Source organism: Stegodyphus dumicola, chromosome 7 (genome assembly GCF_044657685.1).
Source record: "Stegodyphus dumicola isolate Sdum_Otavi_A_Nest chromosome 7, ASM4465768v1".
Lineage (NCBI taxonomy): Eukaryota > Metazoa > Arthropoda > Arachnida > Araneae > Eresidae > Stegodyphus > Stegodyphus dumicola.
Window position 1 is genome coordinate 94,468,161 of NC_140774.1, and position 19,585 is coordinate 94,487,745.

The 19,585-nt window shown below is 33.6% G+C and overlaps 2 protein-coding genes across 2 annotated transcripts in view; one reads left to right on the plus strand and one right to left on the minus strand.

Annotated features, from left to right (window-relative positions):
- LOC118187994 (uncharacterized) overlaps positions 1 to 19,585 on the plus strand; it is a 38,040-nt gene that overhangs the window by 11,870 nt on the left and 6,585 nt on the right. The window contains exon 3 of the mRNA XM_035358317.2: positions 7,727 to 8,254. Within this exon, the coding sequence (XP_035214208.2) occupies positions 7,727 to 8,254 (528 nt within the window). The remainder of the gene's footprint in view (positions 1 to 7,726; positions 8,255 to 19,585) is intronic.
- On the minus strand, positions 7,713 to 18,813 carry LOC118188009 (adult-specific rigid cuticular protein 15.7-like). Its single transcript, XM_035358341.2, has 3 exons — positions 18,751 to 18,813; positions 17,399 to 17,500; positions 7,713 to 8,266 (listed from the first exon to the last, which is right to left on the minus strand). Exons 1-3 carry the CDS (start codon positions 18,760 to 18,762, stop codon positions 7,817 to 7,819), a joined length of 564 nt encoding a protein of 187 aa, XP_035214232.1. The 5' UTR covers positions 18,763 to 18,813; the 3' UTR covers positions 7,713 to 7,816.

The window sequence follows — 19,585 nt, forward strand, 5'->3', positions numbered from 1 at the left end:
TGTATTATGGGTGTTAGAGGTCCATTTTAATTTATTAATACTAATGTTAATAGTATGTAGAAGGCAAGCTCAGCAAACTCCCGATGCGGCTCTTGTAGGGCATAGAGAGTTGAAGGATTCGGACAATACCCGATCAGTCTATGTAAGCCGCCCGGTTGTCCAGACCTGCTCTCATCCGTTCACCTATGAATAAATGGAAACAACGTACAGTTACTTCAAAAGATGTAAAAGTTACTTAACCAACACATCCTAAATTTCTGTAAAGAAGTTCCATGCATGTCATGGAAACCTGCTCAGCACCGCCGATGGAGGAAGAGGATAACAAGATCTGATCAATTATGGTAAACAAAGATGCGGCTCAACAAGAGCTAATAATTCAATTAGAATTTTTAATACTAAATATAAATGAACTAAAACACGTGATCTTAAATTACAGAAAAAGGTTAACAGATTAATTAACACCAAACAAGTTTGCGTTTTATGATATCTGAAGTCTTTTTAGAGGACATTAAAGAACGTCTTGTTCATGGAGACTTTACTTTACACCACCGACAGAGCACAGAAGCTGGTCCATTTGGAAAATGGTGCTTATCAACATGTTTTAACCCTGCCAGTGATTTCATTTTTGTTCGATGATATACCACTATCTTGACAAAAATATGCATATTATGCATTTTTCAAATTTATAGCATTTCATTTTACTGTGCTTAGCTAGAATACAGGATCTATTCTCACGAAGCACAAGCAAAAGCTACAATAATTGTAAAAGAAGACTCATTTACAATCATTCAGATTCTCACAATGCAGCAAATAACAGTAATCGAAGTAGAAGGATTGCCCTCTTTTATATAAATCTCGGTCTATTGTTCTCAAAGCACAGAAATTGGTCCAATTTTAATTACATTAGAGGAAATAATAAATGATCCAGTTGATCTTCCAATAGTTATCTGTGGCGACTTTAATTTTAAACACATTATATGGGGTCCAGTACCAACAAATCCTCGTGGATCAAGAACACGTGGGAACACTGGCAAAATCTAATTCTACTCTTAACCTCATGAAGTCAATTATGCAAATTATGCATGTAAACGACTCAGACTTTATTCCTTATCTTTAATCCTACAATGTTTATGTCATTCTGATTGTTATTTTTTCTTCCACTCACATCAATGCAATGTTCAATTATTTAGTTACTATAGTGTTTACTTACATCTGTAAGAAACTGCATATGTGTTTACATGTTTACTTGAATTTTACACTGAATTAGTTAATTGTTCATTTATGTATATATTTCGTTGTGTATAATTTCGTTGTATGTATTTTGTATGTAGCATATAATTTTTCATTTGTATATATATTTTCATTTATGTATGTATATTAATTTATAAGTATGTATATATGTTATTTTATGTGTATTTACGCGTATGTATGTTAATTTATATGTATATCACTATAGTCTTTACTTACATCTGTAAGAAATTGTATATCTGCTGTTTATTATTCATTTATATATATTTCGTTGCCTATAAATTCGCTTCTATATAATTGTTCATTTATGTATACATTTTAATTTATTTCTGTTCATTTATGTAAAAAAAAAAAAAAAAAGCCTGCTCTTCCACTCCTGTTTTAGTCGTCATGACTCCCTCCTTTTTTTTTAAGTTTGCAAGGCTTTCTATTTTCCTTTCGCCGTTTGGCCTTCTTTCTCAGCCCCCTTTTGTCGATAGGCTTTTAGCCGTGAAGACTCTCTCTCCTTCTTAGACCAGTTTTTAGCTTTTAGCTTTTTGCTTCTTCCCTTTTTAGCCGAAATACAACCCCTACTCTTTTAGCATTTTGGCTTTTCTTCGAGGCCTCTTTTCTCAGCTGACGTGCCGTGCCTCGTTTTAGCCTATTGTTTTTATTGTTCTCCCTCTTTTTTAGCCGTGAAGACTCGCCGCTTCTTAGATCAGATTTTAGGTCTTTGCTTCTTCCCCTTTTTAGCCGAAAAGCACCACCTCCTCTTACAGCCGTTTTGCTTTTCTTCGAGGGCCTCTTTCTCAGCTGATGTGCTCTGCCTCGTTTTAATTTATTGGCTTTTGCCCACCTTGGTAGTTAGCACCTGTCTCCCCCTGCGTAATACGAAGTGAGATAATGGAGTGTCTAGAACGCGTGGATTCAAACCCGCTTACTGGCAGCAATCATTACAAAACGCCGCAGTTTCTTTCAGTAGCAGTTGCTTTCTGTGCATTTCTAGGATATGTCTGAGCTTGTTTATGTTGCAGCAGATATTATTTTCCCACATATGCTTGTTTTCAGCTGATGGAATGAGGAGATGATAAGCACTTGTTTCTGGACAGTCAAAAATATAATGGTCAGGGTCACCAACCTTTCCACATATGCACTTAGCACTGTTCCGAAAGCCAAAGGGCAATAAATAGCTCATGTATGGGCCATGTCCCGTCAGGAGTTGTTTCGGCTCAGAAGTACCACTGCGCAATATATTTATGATCTTGGGAAGGTAATTATATACTCTCCTGCCAATGCTTGATGGAGACTGCTATTCTCCATTCTTCGCAATGTTCTTCAGAACAACCCCTTATTTCCGTCCTTTTCAAAATCTGCTCTTCATCTCAATCCTTCGCCTCTCCACCGGAAAACAGCTGCAGAAAATTCCCAAGTTATGACTGTACATATGGAATTAGAAGGTTGAATCAGTACAAACATTACTCCAATTTTGATTGGAAATGTCATGCGTCTCCCAATACCGCTGTTGCAATAACGCTCCTTGCCCAAATCTATTGATATATTCAGCGTAGGAAAATTTCCTATTTCCGAAAAGAAAAAGGCGAATGTACTAACACTATTAGTTCTGCAAATGAAAACTCTAATGATCAAAATCTCTATTAAGAACTAGAAAAGTATGCGCCAATCATAAACCTTGGAATTCAGATAAAAATCATTAGAAACCTAAAAAAAGGAAGTACTGTAGTGACATGTAGATCAGAAGATGAAAACAAGAAACTTAAAGCGATCCTGGGAAATTATAGCAATAATAAAGCAAAAATTAATACTCTCATCTAAAAAAAAAAATGCGCACCAAAATGTACATACCACAACACTGCAAATGGTACCACGTTGGGAGAACGTCTAAAGATAATTTCCGACCACATTCAAGTCGATCCGTCAAAACTAAAAATCTCGTTTCGTCTCAATGATAAAAATAAAATGTATAATAGAATGCTCTCCAGTAGTATTTATGTCTTTTGAGTGAAGGTAAATTCTTTAAGAGAGGGAGAATCCACAAAATAACAGAATGCTCGGGGCGCGAAGATTTTATGTATGCCAAGGTTGTGAAGAAAGTGCAAGTACAGATCATGCTGTGCCTTTTGTGGTGAAGCGAACGAAATAAACGGTTGTAATGCAGTCAGGCGCTAGTGTCTAAGCTTCAAATTATACAATGAAGTCAATGACAGCAACCTAGATACAAATCATGCGGCATGTGACCCCAATTGCCCCATATACCTCAGAGAGCAGAGAAAGATCAAAACAAGAACTGCATATGAAGAGCAATCGTAACAGTCTCTCACAGTAGCCTCTTTCATTAGACATTAAAATGTCAACAGCACTCTTTAGAACCTCATTTACAACCGATATCAGCATTGCCCAAATTATCCCCCAGAAAGCCCAGGCAGCTAGACACAGCCTAGTCGAGTCTAGTAACAGAAAATAAAGTAGACTGCATTCTTTTCACTGTATCGTAAAATAAAAAAAATGCTGCTTCCCAAGAAACAAGAGAGGAGACTTACATTAGTTTCACAAAATAAAAGGTTTTATATAAAAGTAAAATACTGACAGAAGAATAATAGTTGCCAAAAAGGTTGCAGAATTAATATACATACGCTGTTATTCATAAAGTCTGTGCATGACAAACCGCCCCCAATTTATATTCCATCTACGACAAGATGATACAGTTCATCACAAGACGATAATGGAAATAATGAACAATGTTTTTATTTTGAATGATCCACCACAAAATAATCAAGATCAATAAATATTAAGAAACGATACAAGAAAACCTAACACTCCAAAAGACATACCATTCACAATAAAATAAATTACGGATATCATGGAAAAACTTTCCAAATACAAAGCATCAGACCCAGTTCTGATTAACAATAAATTAATTCAAATAATTCATAAATAATTGATTAAAGGTGAAAGATTAAATTGTGTATTAAGTCCATACAAACGAAAGAGTTTTCTCAACACCGTTACTGAAACAGTTGTACTATATGGGGAAAAGATATGGGCCCAATCTATTACTAAAAGAAAGGAAATATAGCTGCAGGTAACACAAAGCCCGTTCTTACTAAGCATTAGAAAGTTCTGGAGAACAATATCAAATGCAGCGCTCTGTGTGTTAGCAGGAATAGCTTCTCTGCACGTAACGGAGCAAATGGAAAAGGAACAGTTTTGAGGATCAAGAGGAACTATTCCAAAAGTGACAGAACCTTCGAACATTCCAATTACAAATCTTCTGGTAATACATACAAAAGACAGTAAGCTCAAAAATCAATATTTTAAAAGGCACACAAATTAGAGACTACTACCCTTGCTCATAAACAGACGGCTCCAATATGAAGAAGGAGTCGGGTGCGCATACATCATTCTTACTAATATTCAAATAAAATCATACGAAAAGTTAAAATTAGATATAAAATAGTATTTTCCAAGTTATCAGCAATTAAAAATGACCGTAGAATACTGTACCGGAAACGAACTCAAACAAGTTCAAACACGATTCTAACTTTGAAAAGTATTAAACATAATTGTCCGATCATCTATGATAGCTATGGTGGCTCCATCTCGAATCCCTATGTCCCAGGGGCATCTATATTAACTGCCTGTTCACAATCAGAAACCATAAATAAAAAAGCATAAAGTAAAAGCACAACATAAGTAAATGTTAAACACCCTGGAACTTTCAAGAATTTAAATTAGAATTGACAAACGGCGAAAAGCCTGAAAGACAAAATCAACGAAAGTGCAGATTAGGTTCGACAAAAAAACAAATTTAATAATTTATCTTCGGAAAATTACTAAATATCACTTCTCACATCAGTAATATGTTTTCGTAAAATTTTGCTAGGTATAAAGTATCACAGAAATTTTGGTTTTCAGAAAATGAAAAAAGTGTTAAACCATATAAAAATCCATCAATTAGTTTAGAGTTTAGAACTTCCGTTAATAGCCTCTTCTTAAAGCAGTCTGGATTTAGGCTAAGAATTTACATGCGCTTTCCTCTTCAAGGGTAGGGCACCTTTATTAACTGACTGTCCATAACCAGTAACCATATCCAAATATTTTCCATTTAAAGGCGATTTGAGTAATTAATTTGACATGATCTGAGTGAATTTCTTACTTATATCTCTTGTAAAAGGTATTTCTAAATTACGAAACTCCAAAAATAAATTATTTGCCCAATATGCAGATACCAAGTATCTCTGGCAGGATGGATAGTTAGAATTTTATTTCAGTAACAGCGGTGGTAGAATTAATTCAAAAGAACAGTTCTCACCACACCACAAATCGTTTTTCTATGTCTACACTTTTCTTCCCTGGAATTCTGCGGCTTCTTAGAGCAGAAAGTGCAAAGAGGAAATTTGAAGGTTGTGGAAGATCTAGAAGCTAACATTATGTAGGCAACTACATAACACATGATTTTTAAACTGTATTTTATATATTGTTTTTCTGTATTCTAAAAAGAAATACTTTCTATAGCAGTATTTACGGGAGTTCTTTTTACGTTACGCAAGTATTAAAGATTTTATCTACATTGCTGAATCCAAAGAAATTGGGAGTAGTGCATTGTTGAGAACATTAATTGCACAATACTGAGTTGGTATTTAATAAACTGCACGTGCTAAGTTTCTCTTAAGTCTTCTATAGTTCTTTAACTATCTTTTCACTCTAACTGTATAAAAAATTCATGAGTAGTAAAACTCCAGTCCTAGAAAATATTCGGGAAATCTACGGGAATGGGATCATAGTACTTTAGAAATAATATGTCAACCATTTTCTCTAAGCTATCTGTTCAGCACGAAAATCATTCGATTTCTAGGGTTTACGTAAATAATTCATTTGTGATTTAGCTGAAGATTTCTAATTCTAGATTTTGTACAAGAGAGCTAGATGTATCTAGCCTAATTAGATGATGACTGAGTGATTGCAGCCAAGTAATGATGGAGATTCCATAGAGATGGCAATGGAAATATCTCTTATCGTTTTAGGGTTTTTTATTTCAGCAGAATGCCACTTGCCTTTACTGGGAAACTAAAATTTTCTAAATCAAATGAAAATGCAAGGATCTGTGCCCCCGATGTTGTGAGCGAAGCCTACAATTAAATAAACTGAATGACATTGTAAAGAATGTTTCGAGGAACATTCTCTTATTCCTCTCGTTCCTGGGAAAACGCAAAGTCACCTATTACATCAAAAAATGCCATTGTGAAGAATAACCATTCTCGGGAATTCAAGGGCATCCTATTAGGTCGGCTGAATACTATTAAGATCACTAATATTAAGAATCTGTTCTTTCGGTTCTGGGATCAATACTATTCGGTTAGATAACAATTATCATTGCTGAAGTTAAATTCTTAGAGCACTTTTCAAATACACTTCATCTCGTTATGCTTTCAGTTAATTATGTTATCAACGGCCTTTCCTTCCATAAATAAATATTTGTATTTCTGGAACAAAAGTTTTCGGAAATGGGGATAAAAAAATATAGCGAAAAATTAAAACTTTTAGTTGGTAATTTGAAGTGAAAATTAGAAAAGGAATGTTTTATAATTTTATTCTGTTTTGTGTGCAGCTGAAGGAAATAAATGGAAACAATTTGATCAATCAGATTCCAGGATGAGACAAATCATTTTTCAGGAAAATGTTCCTTTTTGATTTAAGGCCCACCAGCGGCCGAGCGGTAAAGACGCTGAACACTGGTAGTTCGGTCCGAGGTTCGAATCCCGCGAACGGGCTGGCTGCATGGGCGTTTTCGTGGTTTTCCCCATGTGTAACGTGTATACGAGCCAGTTTCCCTTAGAAAGTCCTCCACGAAAGGCATCCCTCCCCATAGGCAGATAGCCCTAGTGTGCTTTGCCATAATTAAATACACCACACCACACCACCTTTTTGATTTAATTGATATTTTATGACATTGGCAGTATTATTTTAATGGCCATGAAATAACAGAATTATACACTTTCACTATGTCTAATGGATAGATAGAAAATGCTCTGTCTCAAATCTTTACTATTAGTTTTGAAATAGAATTTCTGATAATTACGAACTGAATAAATGTTCAAGAAGTACTCTGTAGAAAATCAGAGATCGGCATTCAATCGCGCCACTGAGCAGCGCTTGGAGGTGTATTATTTGCCCCTGAGAGTTGTCATCGCACCAATTCTGATGTGAAATTGTAAGCATTTTTAAAAAGCAGAACGCATTTATACAAGTTTGAAAAATATTTATAAGTTTCATTTAGACTAAATAAACTCCTTGAACCACAAAATTTATAGCCACATAATGCTTTAATTGCAAATCTATAAAATACTGAATTATAAAGTGAAAGAAATCCATTTGCTTTATACTGCATATAAACGAGCTAAGATTATTCCGTGTAAAATGTGTTGTTCAGAAACTTTTATAAAACTATAATAATAAAAATAAAAATATTCTTAATTTGCAGGTGTGTAATGATTTATTATTACAACATAACACATTTACAATATCAATAAATTATATTTTGTGGAAGATCGACATATCTATATCTCTTATTTCAATGAATCAGAGCTTTGCCAATTCCAGCTCCATATCCATATCCCCCGCCATAACCATATCCCAAAGCGGCTCCGTGTCCGATGATGCCTCCATATGCAACAGGAGCAGCAGCTGCAAGTGGAGCAGCAGCTACAACTGGAGCTGCAACAGCATGTCCGTAGACTGCAGTGGCAATAGGAGCAATATGGTCGACAGATGGTGCAGCATAAGGGCTAGCGATGAGGGCTGCAGCAGGGGTGCTGGCAGCGGTTCCTGGCTCGTTGGTCTTTACAGCGGCACGGAATCCAAGTTTATCAGCTACATAGTCTACTCGTCTGGCTCTGCCATCGATATCATGGATGGTGTAGGTTCCCTTCTTGTTGCCATAACCATCACCTACTTCAGATCTGGAGTTGGAAGCTCCAAGTTTATCAACGATGTCATACCCAAAAGCATAGTTTCCATAGGCCTAAAGTATTTACACATTGAAATATTCAGGAAATAAATATAAAAAGAAATTCTACAAATAAGTATCTGTAAAAAGTAACAGCAGAAGACTTCAAAGGTATTATATTAAATAATTTTTGGAAATAAAGGGAATATAGAATAAGAATTTTCTTTTCAGTAGCAGTTTAGAAATAAGAAATATTTACGTTATCTTTTACTACTAGTGTGTTTCTTGAAAAAGCTTTATCATTACTTAATTTTTTTAGAAGCTAGTGAACTAAATTAATACACACATGAACTAGAAATACAGGATAGAAAATTTAGCCAAATTTCGAAAAGCTCTAATTTTTATCACATGATATTTATTCAACCAAAATTTTCTCGCTAAGAACTTGATCTATATTAAAAAATCTTCTAAATTCGAAAATTCCAAAAAATGCATTTAATGTATTAGTTTTCTGAATAAAAATGATGGCTGCATGAAATTTAGCACAATTTGTTACTTTATGCTGCAGATTAGAGATGGGGAATTTCTGTATATGTCGAAATCACTTAAACGATGTGTTTCAATGTCTTCGAAGCACACATTATATGTGTACTCGCTTAGTTTCGTACCACAAAGCAAGTGAAGTCTATTTACTTGAGGGGAAGAATTTCTAAGGGAATTAACGATGTAGTGAACTTAAGATGTAGACACTTTTAACACAGGGTAAACATGAAAGCATTCATAAGCAAGTTCATTTTGGGATATGAACTCTAACTAGCTGCCTATTTCAAGCTGTCTCACAATCTGGGCCATGATGGATTTCATAATATATTTTGTTTAACTGATGTCCTAGAGAATATCTTACAACAAAAAGAACTGCTTATTTTAAAATAATGGTTAAATGTACTTCAAATTATCCTTATAAATAATTTTAAAGAAAGTCCGAAACCAAGTTCGAATGTTCATTTTCATATGTATGGGTTTTGAGTATATTTTTCTGCAACGTATCCTTCAGTTTTAAAGGGATAGAAGGGAAAGGTAATATTAAACTGGTGCATGTTAATATAATAAAAATATGAAAATTAAAATGACATATAAACTAAGAAAAACTCTGTGCTTTCTTAGTGTAAGCAAACGATTCACTAACATTCCACGCTATGGGATATCATCAAGTATACCACGTGTATGTTCAGAATGTTTTGTAATAAAAACGCAGCGAAAGGAACTCCTAAGTCAATGATAATATTATTCACATTATCTCGGGTAGCAGAAGAGAAACTCATGGTGAGACTCATTATATTTATATTTAATGTAAAAAAAAATTTAAAAGCTATTCTAGAGTTGTTCATTTAAAAAGTTAATTCGCTTTTGGATTTTAATTGTAATGTGATACTATATAAACTCTGCTACAGGTTACGTTTTATTTTATGGCGGTTTGTGGATATCTGCTTTAGTTTTGAAAATAGACTCTTAAGTACTTATATATGTCAGTCATATCATAATATAGTTAAAGAATACTATGGTATCGTTAATTTAATTCCGAAAAAAAAAAGAAGCATCACCGATGGGTGAGCATTTATAGAACAGTTAAAACGATGAGCTTTCTCACTGGTTAGCAAGATTTGAACAAAATATCATTGATTTTTACATCATTGAAATGAAAAGGGGGTCTGCTCAATTTGAAAAGTGCTGACTTTCAGAAGAGGTAACTTTCAGTAACAAAGCAGCTTCAGCAATTCCTTAATTAATTCTCTATATTTAGCAGGAAAGCTAACAGCGAGAAATTTTAAATGTCCACTGATAAAACAACATTAAGGAATTTTGTGGCAAATAAATTCAATGAATACCATTAAATTCCATGCCCACTTCTCGTTTGCTTTAGTTGGCGAAGCCTTATTGGGGAAAAAAAAAAACAGATTATGTTTTCCAGTGTCATTAAATTAGATTTCACATGCATACTAGGGCTTAGTACCCATACAGACACTTAAAAGTTCGAGATTTAATTAAAAAAAAGTGACGTGGCCACCACATGACTTCATTGTACTGCGTGTTAAAAATTCCACATATTTTGCTGCACTTCACTTAAAATCATTTCCTAGAATTATTCTAAATTAACCGAATCCTCAAGTTAAGTTGAAGATGACATCAAAAACTGCAAATTTTGAAATTAAATATTGTCAGGTTTTGTCATACGGGACTCAAACTTCTTACAATTGTATTTTTTCATAACGAGCAGTAAACTTTCCGAAAAATAAATACAGGAACCGGAAGACTGCATTAAGAGTTAGATTTTGTTAATTGACCAAAATTATTTTCTTTTTTAAATTTCATATTGGAAAAACATTAATATTTTTGCTATTTAAAACACTTCTGTAACTGGATGTATATGACAACGATTAACGATTGCGAGAAAATAAAGGCACGTAAGAATTCTTCAGGGGGATAATGGGTGCTCTATATATATATATATATATATATATATATATATATGGGTACTGCTACTTTTGGTACTGCTGATTGAAGTAAAAAGGGAGGTGCACAACCAGCTGGTATAGTAGTCCCATATACAAAATTTCACCGTTCGACAGTTAATCGTTTTGGAGTTATGCGAAATGCATACTCATGTGAGTATGTGCAGATAGCATGAAAAAAAATAACTTTAAATCCATTTTACATTCCGTTTTTGAAAAAAGAATCTTTATTCTCTCTGTTGGTACAGATTTTACGCAAAAAAATTGACCAAATGGATTCGAGAACTGTCAAAATGAATAGTTCACGTTTACAATACTTCCTTTATTTCGTATAAGGAAGTAAAAAATGAGAAAGGTTTGAAGAGGACGCAAAAATTATGGAACATAAAAATAATGAGGTAATTATTTTACTGAAGTGATTTTAGAGAAATGTTTGAACAGGAGTGTCACGATGAATCTCCTTCTGTGAAAATAATAGAAAGGAAGCTTTTTATAACGCTGAATAACGATTAATTTTAAGCGAGGTTAAATGAAATTTATTACTATTTAAAGGTATTAATTTTAACAATGAAATATTGATTTTATATTACGTAATACATAACGTATGTAATCAAAATCGTAAAAACAACCTTGTATTTAGCGTAGGTATAATGAAACAATCGATTTCGAGGGCAGCTAAAGGTCCCTCCTCATCAGAAGAAAGAAATACCTAGAAAGAAGAAAATAAAGGAGTCAAAGAAACACGTGGTCCTTATCAGCACTGCACGTGGTTATAACTAGATTTTTAATCAGAGTTGCATTGGCCGCCTACTTTTACTGAGCCAGGCTATCTGATCAAGCATAAAGGACAAGAAAAATTAGCGAAGTTAAATAGGGAGCGAGGGGCAAATGCACCTTACGCACAAAATCTGAATATGTTCAAATAATCTTCAAATAATGGAAAGCAACCACTGAACGGATTTTTATACCCTCTGGTAGTACCAAACGCGAGGAGGTAACGCCATCTATCGGCAAAAATAACTGAATTAAGATAGTAGAATTTTAAAGGCATTAGGAAGGACTGGATTGGACTTCAAATCATTAACTAAACCTGCTAAATTTTTGTGAATGTGAAAAGCCTCAAAAAAATCCAATTCACCTATTGAAGAAGCCTTTTGGATAATTTTTGCAGACCCAAAATCAAAATTATGGTTAAAAGTCCAACTATGATACGCTATTGAAGACTTGTTAATTTCGCCTTTTCTGACATAAGATTCATGTTCCTTGATACGAAACTTCAACGCTCTTTTTGTTTGGCCAATATATCTTAAACCACACTGACACGATATACTATAAATTCCAAAAGAATTCAAGACAGAAATGCAATCTTTTAGAATCGAAGGGTGAATTTTATTAATAGGGGAGAAACCGACTTGAAAATTGAATTTCTGGAGAATCCGTGCAATTTTATAGCTAAGAGAAGGATAAAATGGAAGCACGACAGGGTCATTAATATTATTTCTAACAGTGGAATGTCTTCTTTGATGGGAATCTGAAATTTTTTTAACGGCTTTATCAATAATCACGGGAGAAAATCCACGGTCAATCGCAACTGCTCTCAAATAATTAAGTTCACTGGTAAGCAAAGATTCAGAGGAACAAACCTTAAGCGCGCGGAATACATAATAGTAAAAAGAAGCCATTTTTTGCTTAACAGGGTGGCATGACTTGGCATGGGGTGGTAAACAAACTACAAAGGGTTTACGGTACACAGTGGTGCTAAAATCAGTTTCATTGCGGATTATAAGAATATCGAGGAAGGGGAGGGAATTGTTGGATTCAATTTCAACAGCGAATTGGATGGCTGGATCAATTGAATTCATAATAGATATAATCTCGGATAAATCCTCTTTATAACCGTCAAAAATTTCGAAAGTGTCGTCAACATACCGAATCCAATGGCGAAGAGATAGTTTATCAAATAATTTCATCTCAAAATAGTGCATATAAATGTCAGCAAGTACCGGACTGAGAGGATTACCTATAGCCAATCCTTCAACTTGACGAAAATATGCATTTTGGAAAACAAAGTGGTTTTGACTTAGAGAAACTTTAGTAAGCGAAACCAACTCATTAATTTCAGTACGTGTGAAGTGAAATTCCCGAAGCCTAGTTTCAAGATAATTTAGTGCTCCTTCGACCGGAACATTAGTAAACAGAGATTTGACATCAAATGAAACCATAATGGAACGAAGTGGAGAAATATTTTTAAGTTTATCAATGACTTCAACAGAATTTTTTACAGTGTGAATATTGTTAGCAAGTAGAGGAGAAAATCTGGAAACTAAATATTTGGCCAAAGGATATGAAGCAGTACAATGTTGGAAACAATTGGTCGAAAAGGAATACCGATTTTGTGGACTTTTGGAAGACATAATGTCTAGCGCAATTAGTAATAGGTGAAATAAGTGATTTCTTCAACTGAGTTGGCAGAATGTGGGAAGATTTAATAGCACTTTTTACTTTCGTGAGGTCCGAAGTTGAAGGATCTTTAGGGATCGAGCAGTATGGGCCTTCATTTATCAGTTTAGAGACTCCAGTAATATATGTGTGTTTGTCCATAACAACGATCTGTCCGCCCTTATCAGCTTTAGAGATAACGATATTAGTATCAGAATGAATTTCACGTAAGATCTCATTTTCCTTTTTGCTAAGATTCGAACCCAAAGATTTGTCGTTAAAATTAACGTTATGAGTAATTAGGTGGCGGATTGTATCCTTCTGCGTTTCCGAAATTTTGGAGAATTTAAAGGCCTTCTCTATAGGGGCGATGATTTGAGGAATTGAAGGTTTAGATGTCTTTGAAAAGTTGAAATTATATTTTAATACTGTTAACTGATCCTTCGAAAGATTCTTATTGGAGATATTAAAGATGGCGTTAACGTTTACAGTGAGAAGAGAAGCTAGATAGTTGAGACTATCCGACTGGTGTGTGAGTTTAAGGAATTTAGAATGAAGCACATTTTTATGCCGTTGACAAACGGTATCGGTTCTAGACCAGGATGTATGTTCAAAAGAGGAAAAATTTTCAGTGGAATTAGCAATTTTTAAATGGAGGTAATATAATTCAAATTCAATTTTAGATAAACGTTTGCGTGATTCCATTATAATGTGACGAAGAAGTGCCAATTTGACTTTATGCAAAATTTTTGAAACGTGAACGGAAGCTTTAAGGCTACATTTCACATGTATAAATTTGGGAACGATATTTTGATGTTTTCATTTAAGTAGAAACTGTAGATGATTCAAGAATTTCGTACCCTTAAGGCGTAACTTACAAAATCGGTTCCTGTCAGTGGACATATTGTGAAAAGGGCACAAGCAAGAAACAAGTGAACAATAGATATATAATTCCGAAAGTCCAAACAAGTAATTACTTATAACATGAATAAACACTAATAAACAATGAAGACAATTTTCATCAACATATGACAAAAACATTCCAAAAGGAGAGAAACATCCAATACTGAAAACCAATAGCCACGTGGAAAGAAGCAACGAAAGTCAAAATCGTGCACGTGGTAAACCGATAAAAAATAAAATTTCCTCGAAAATGCCGATTGATAGCATAAACCAAATCCGAAAAACTAATGGCCACGTGGAAAGAAGTAAATAAAACGGTGCACGTGGTAAAACAATAAACAGTAAAATATTCTCGAAAATGCCGGTTCATAGCACAAACTAGACTAGAAGAGAAACACGCTAATGTGACATTATAAGGGACACACGCAAACGTTTATCTAAAATTGAATTTGAATTATATTACCTCCATTTAAAAATTGCTAATTCCACTGAAAATTTTTCCTCTTTTGAACATACATCCTGGTCTAGAACCGATACCGTTTGTCAACGGCATAAAAATGTGCTTCATTCTAAATTCCTTAAACTCACACACCAGTCGGATAGTCTCAACTATCTAGCTTCTCTTCTCACTGTAAACGTTAACGCCATCTTTAATATCTCCAATAGGAATCTTTCGAAGGATCAGTTAAAAGTATTAAAATATAATTTCAACTTTTCAAAGACATCTAAACCTTCAATTCCTCAAATCATCGCCCCTATAGAGAAAGCCTTTAAATTCTCCAAAATTTCGGAAACGCAGAAGGATACAATCCGCCACCTAATTACTCATAACGTTAATTTTAACAACAAATCTTTGGGTTCGAATCTTAGCAAAAAGGAAAATGAGATCTTACGTGAAATTCATTCTGATACTAATATCGTTATCTCTAAAGCTGATAAGGGCGGACAGATCGTTGTTATGGACAAACACACATATATTACTGGAGTCTCTAAACTGATAAATGAAGGCCCATACTGCTCGATCCCTAAAGATCCTTCAACTTCGGACCTCACGAAAGTAAAAAGTGCTATTAAATCTTCCCACATTCTGCCAACTCAGTTGAAGAAATCACTTATTTCACCTATTACTAATTGCGCTAGACATTATGTCTTCCAAAAGTCCACAAAATCGGTATTCCTTTTCGACCAATTGTTTCCAACATTGTACTGCTTCATATCCTTTGGCCAAATATTTAGTTTCCAGATTTTCTCCTCTACTTGCTAACAATATTCACACTAAAAAAAATTCTGTTGAAGTCATTGATAAACTTAAAAATATTTCTCCACTTCGTTCCATTATGGTTTCATTTGATGTCAAATCTCTGCTTACTAATGTTCCGGTCGAAGGAGCACTAAATTATCTTGAAACTAGGCTTCGGGAATTTCACTTCACACATACTGATATTAATGAGTTGGTTTCGCTTATTAAAGTTTCTCTAAGTCAAAACCACTTTGTTTCCCAAAATGCATATTTTCGTCAAGTTGAAGGATTGCCTATGGGTAACCCTCTCAGTCCGGTACTTGCTGACATTTATATGCACTATTTTGAGATGAAATTATTTGATAAAATATCTTTTCGTCTTTGGATTCGGTATGTTGACGACACTTTCGAACTTTTTGACAGTTATAAAGAGGATTTATCCGAGATTCTATCTATTACGAATTCAATTGATCCAGCCATCCATTTCACTGTTGAAATTGAATCCAACAATTCCCTCCCCTTCCTCGATATTCTTATAATCCGCAATGAAACTGATTTTAGCACCACTGTGTACCGTAAACCCTTTGTAGTTTGTTTACCACCCCATGCCAAGTCATGCCACCCTGTTAAGCAAAAAATGGCTTCTTTTTACTATTATGTATTCCGCGCGCTTAAAGTTTGTTCCTCTGAATCTTTGCTTACCAATGAACTTAATTATTTGAGAGCAGTTGCGATTGACCGTGGATTTTCTCCCGTGATTATTGATAAAGACGTTAAGAAATTTTCAGATTCCCATCAAAGAAGACATTCCACTGTTAGAAATAATATTAATGACCTTGTCGTGCTTCCATTTTATCCTTATGTTAGTTATAAAATTGCACGGATTGTCCAGAAATTCAATTTTCAAGTCGGTTTCTCCCCTATTAATAAAATTCACCCTTCGATTCTAAAAGATTGCGTTTCTGTCTTGAATTGTTGGGGAATTTATAGTATATCGCGTCAGTGTGGTTTAAGATATATTGGCCAAACAAAAAGAGCGTTGAAGTTTCGTATCAGGGAACATGAATCTTATGTCAGAAAAGGCGAAATTAACAAGTCTTCAATAGCGTATCATAGTTGGACTTTTAACCATAATTTTGATTTTGGGTCTGCAAAAATTATCCAAAAGGCTTCTTCAATAGGTGAATTAGATTTTCTTGAGGCTTTTCACATTCACAAAGATTTAGCAGGTTTAGTTAATGATTTGAAGTCCAATCCAGTCCTTCCTAATGTCTTTAAAATTTTACTATCTTAATAGTTATTTTTGCCGATAGATGGCGTTACCTCCTCGCGTTTGGTACTACCAGAGGGTATAAAAATTCGTTCAGTGGTTAATTTCCATTATTTGAAGTTCAGGTTCAACCAGGTTGTTTTTACGATTTTGATTGTCACATTAGCGTGTTTCTCTTCTAGTCTACATAACGTATGTGTCATGCAGTTTTTAGTTTCATAAAAAAATTGGAAAAAATGTTTAAAATTTATTTATTTATTGAATTTTAATAGTATATTATATTTCATAACCGCTAACCAAATATTTTAATTTTAATATAAACTAATTACATTCTATATGATAGCAGTGATATTTGTATAAAGACAAACCGACTTATTGTATGGATATCTCTAAAATTATAACCGAAGTGAAAACACTGATGCAAATTGTGAAATCTTGATAGCAAATATATTTAAATCTACGCACAGCTTTTAACTATTATTTTTCTGTGTTTATCAACGTAATATTTCATTACTGTTGCTATCATTACAAGTTACTGAGGAATAATTAAGACTTTCAAGAAGAATTATGCGAAGATATTACATATTTCTAATCACTGTTGAATAAACAATAATGGTTTTTATAAAAATTAGAGATGCTGCTAAAAATGGGCTATACCGTTCAGTCGGAACTGTGATACCTATAGTTTGTCGCTTATATTTATACTTTTAATTTAAAGCACCTATTTATTTGCATCGTACAAATAACTAGACTAGAAGATTGCTTTACACCGATATTTCATGTCATTTATAAAATTTAAACCAACATATAATTTATGTATAAGAATTTAAAGAAAATCAACTTACATCTTGCGTCCTAGAGCTGGCACTGACTCCAGTGCTAATGAGGGGAGCTTTCAGATGGACGTTGGCATTGCAAGTTGCCAGGGCAGCGCATAAGAAAACAGCCTATGAGAATATAAACATTATGTTCAGTTACACCTTTTTAATTTCATCAACATTAAAAAATTTAATTTCATTTAAGGAAATTAAAATTTAAAGACTGTTAAAATAATTTCATAAATTGTGAAACCTTTTTAAAAAATTTATCCCACCATTACGAAATCAAGTTCATTCTAATTCTAGTCTTGTTGCCTAATTAATAGCTATACCTCAATCTTCAAAATAAAATTTAAAAGAAAAAAAAAATCACTCATATTATAAGGTATTTTCCCCCTTGCGCATGCCTCGGTCCATGTGTAACGTGTATATGAGCCAGTTTTCCTTAGAAAGTCCTCAACGAGGGCATCCGTCCCTTTAGGAAGATAGCACTTGAGGCTTTGCAGTAATGACATGAATTCATAGTATTTCTGGAAGCAAACTCGAGAGGTTCAGGATTCGAGTCGCGGCGAGGGCACTGTCCATTTTTCATTACTCCTGCCTGCTTCCAAAAAAACACTAATTCTGCAATATAATTATGGATGCGAATAATTATATAATAAAATGTAAGAAGCATCACCGATGGGTGAGCTTCTTACTCTTCCGTTAAAACTCTTAAACTTATTAAAACTCTTCCGTTGCTTTTAAAAATTTCAGATTATTGAAAAAGTAACTTGAAGTAGATATGATAGTGGATGTTTTTTAACATTTTAAACAGTATTAAATTAAATATAACACTATAATTTTACCAAATGTTAACTAACGTAAGATATCTATGAAAGGAGAGTATTTTAGTAAGCGAAAAATGTTTAAATTTCCCGTTAAAATAACAGTGAAAAATGATTGAATTTTAGTTGGAAAAAATATATAACTGAAAATTCCTTACACTTTACAGGATTTGTAAAAAGGAGTCAGAAAAGATGGAAGGATTTCATTTAACTTTAAATTTGATAATAAAACTAAAATGAAAACAATCTTCTGAGTAAGGCAGATCCTTATTTTTCCTGCATATTGAATAGCAGTGTTTCTACTTTGACTTCTTCCGAGATGTTTTATGGGTTATGAAACCTTAACTTATCTCCTACTGGATGACGAAGAAACACATTTCTAACGCGTAAATGGAAATACATATGTTATTTAAATAGAAGCGTAAATCTCAAATTTGAAAGTGTGTATATTGTAATGAATTTAAATCTGCGTATATAACAGTAAAAATTCTCAAATGATATTTGATGTAATAAATCAAAAAAAAAATATCATTAGTTGACAGATGTTCTTACCTTTGCGATCATGGTGAATTTGTGGTTTAAATTTTCAGAGTGAAAACTCTCGATTTCATCTAAGCTTTTATACTCAAACTAAGCTTTTTTTAACTTCTTTTCAATTAACGAAAGCCGTTATTGATTCTAAACTGCTAAAACCGGAATGAAAATATAACGGGTCATTTGCATCGAGTACGGCATTGACAATGCCACTTTATAATTACTAGATTGTATCACTATATCAGCTATATCAGCTACTCAGTTGAGCCTCTGGGCTATTACTGTAACTTTGTTTTATTCATAGTAACGTTTGCTTTTCTATGCTTTCCATGCTCTTTATTCACCAAATCTCTGAATTCAGTATTTCGTAAATTTAGTTTATCAGAAATTACCTTTCCTTTTAAAATGCGAAAATATTATTAATGAGGTGATTTGAAAAAAAAAATATTATTCTGCAATCTTTAGAAAAATTACATGCAATACGTGAGGAAGTAAGAACAAGAAAAAAAATTAACATTCCTAAGAATTTAATAGCATTTAAAATTTTTCAAATTTGCTCGAGATTTGGTAAAGTAAATTGAAATATGTTAGTGGATATTTTTAACATACTGAACACTCTCAAATGAGACGTAGCAATATTAATTTTGCCAAATATGAACTATCGTGGAGTACCTACGGGATGAATGTATTTTAAGCCTTTCTTCGACCGTGAAAAAAAGAAGGTCAAAGAAAATTTAGCTTTTTTTTTTTTATTTGTAGAGTAAAAACTAAGAAGCATTTCTGATTAGCTCAGTAACTGATTGTTCATTTTTCATCATAACATATCAAAAGTAAAGAAGAAATGTTCTTACAA

What these genes read in the sequence shown, in the direction of transcription:
- LOC118188009 (XM_035358341.2), bottom strand. An exon ending in CCAGCTCTAGGACGCAAGAT is followed by an intron (nt 8,267 to 17,398) that starts GTAAGTTGATTT and finishes TAAATACTTTAG; the next exon opens with GCCTATGGAAACTATGCTTT.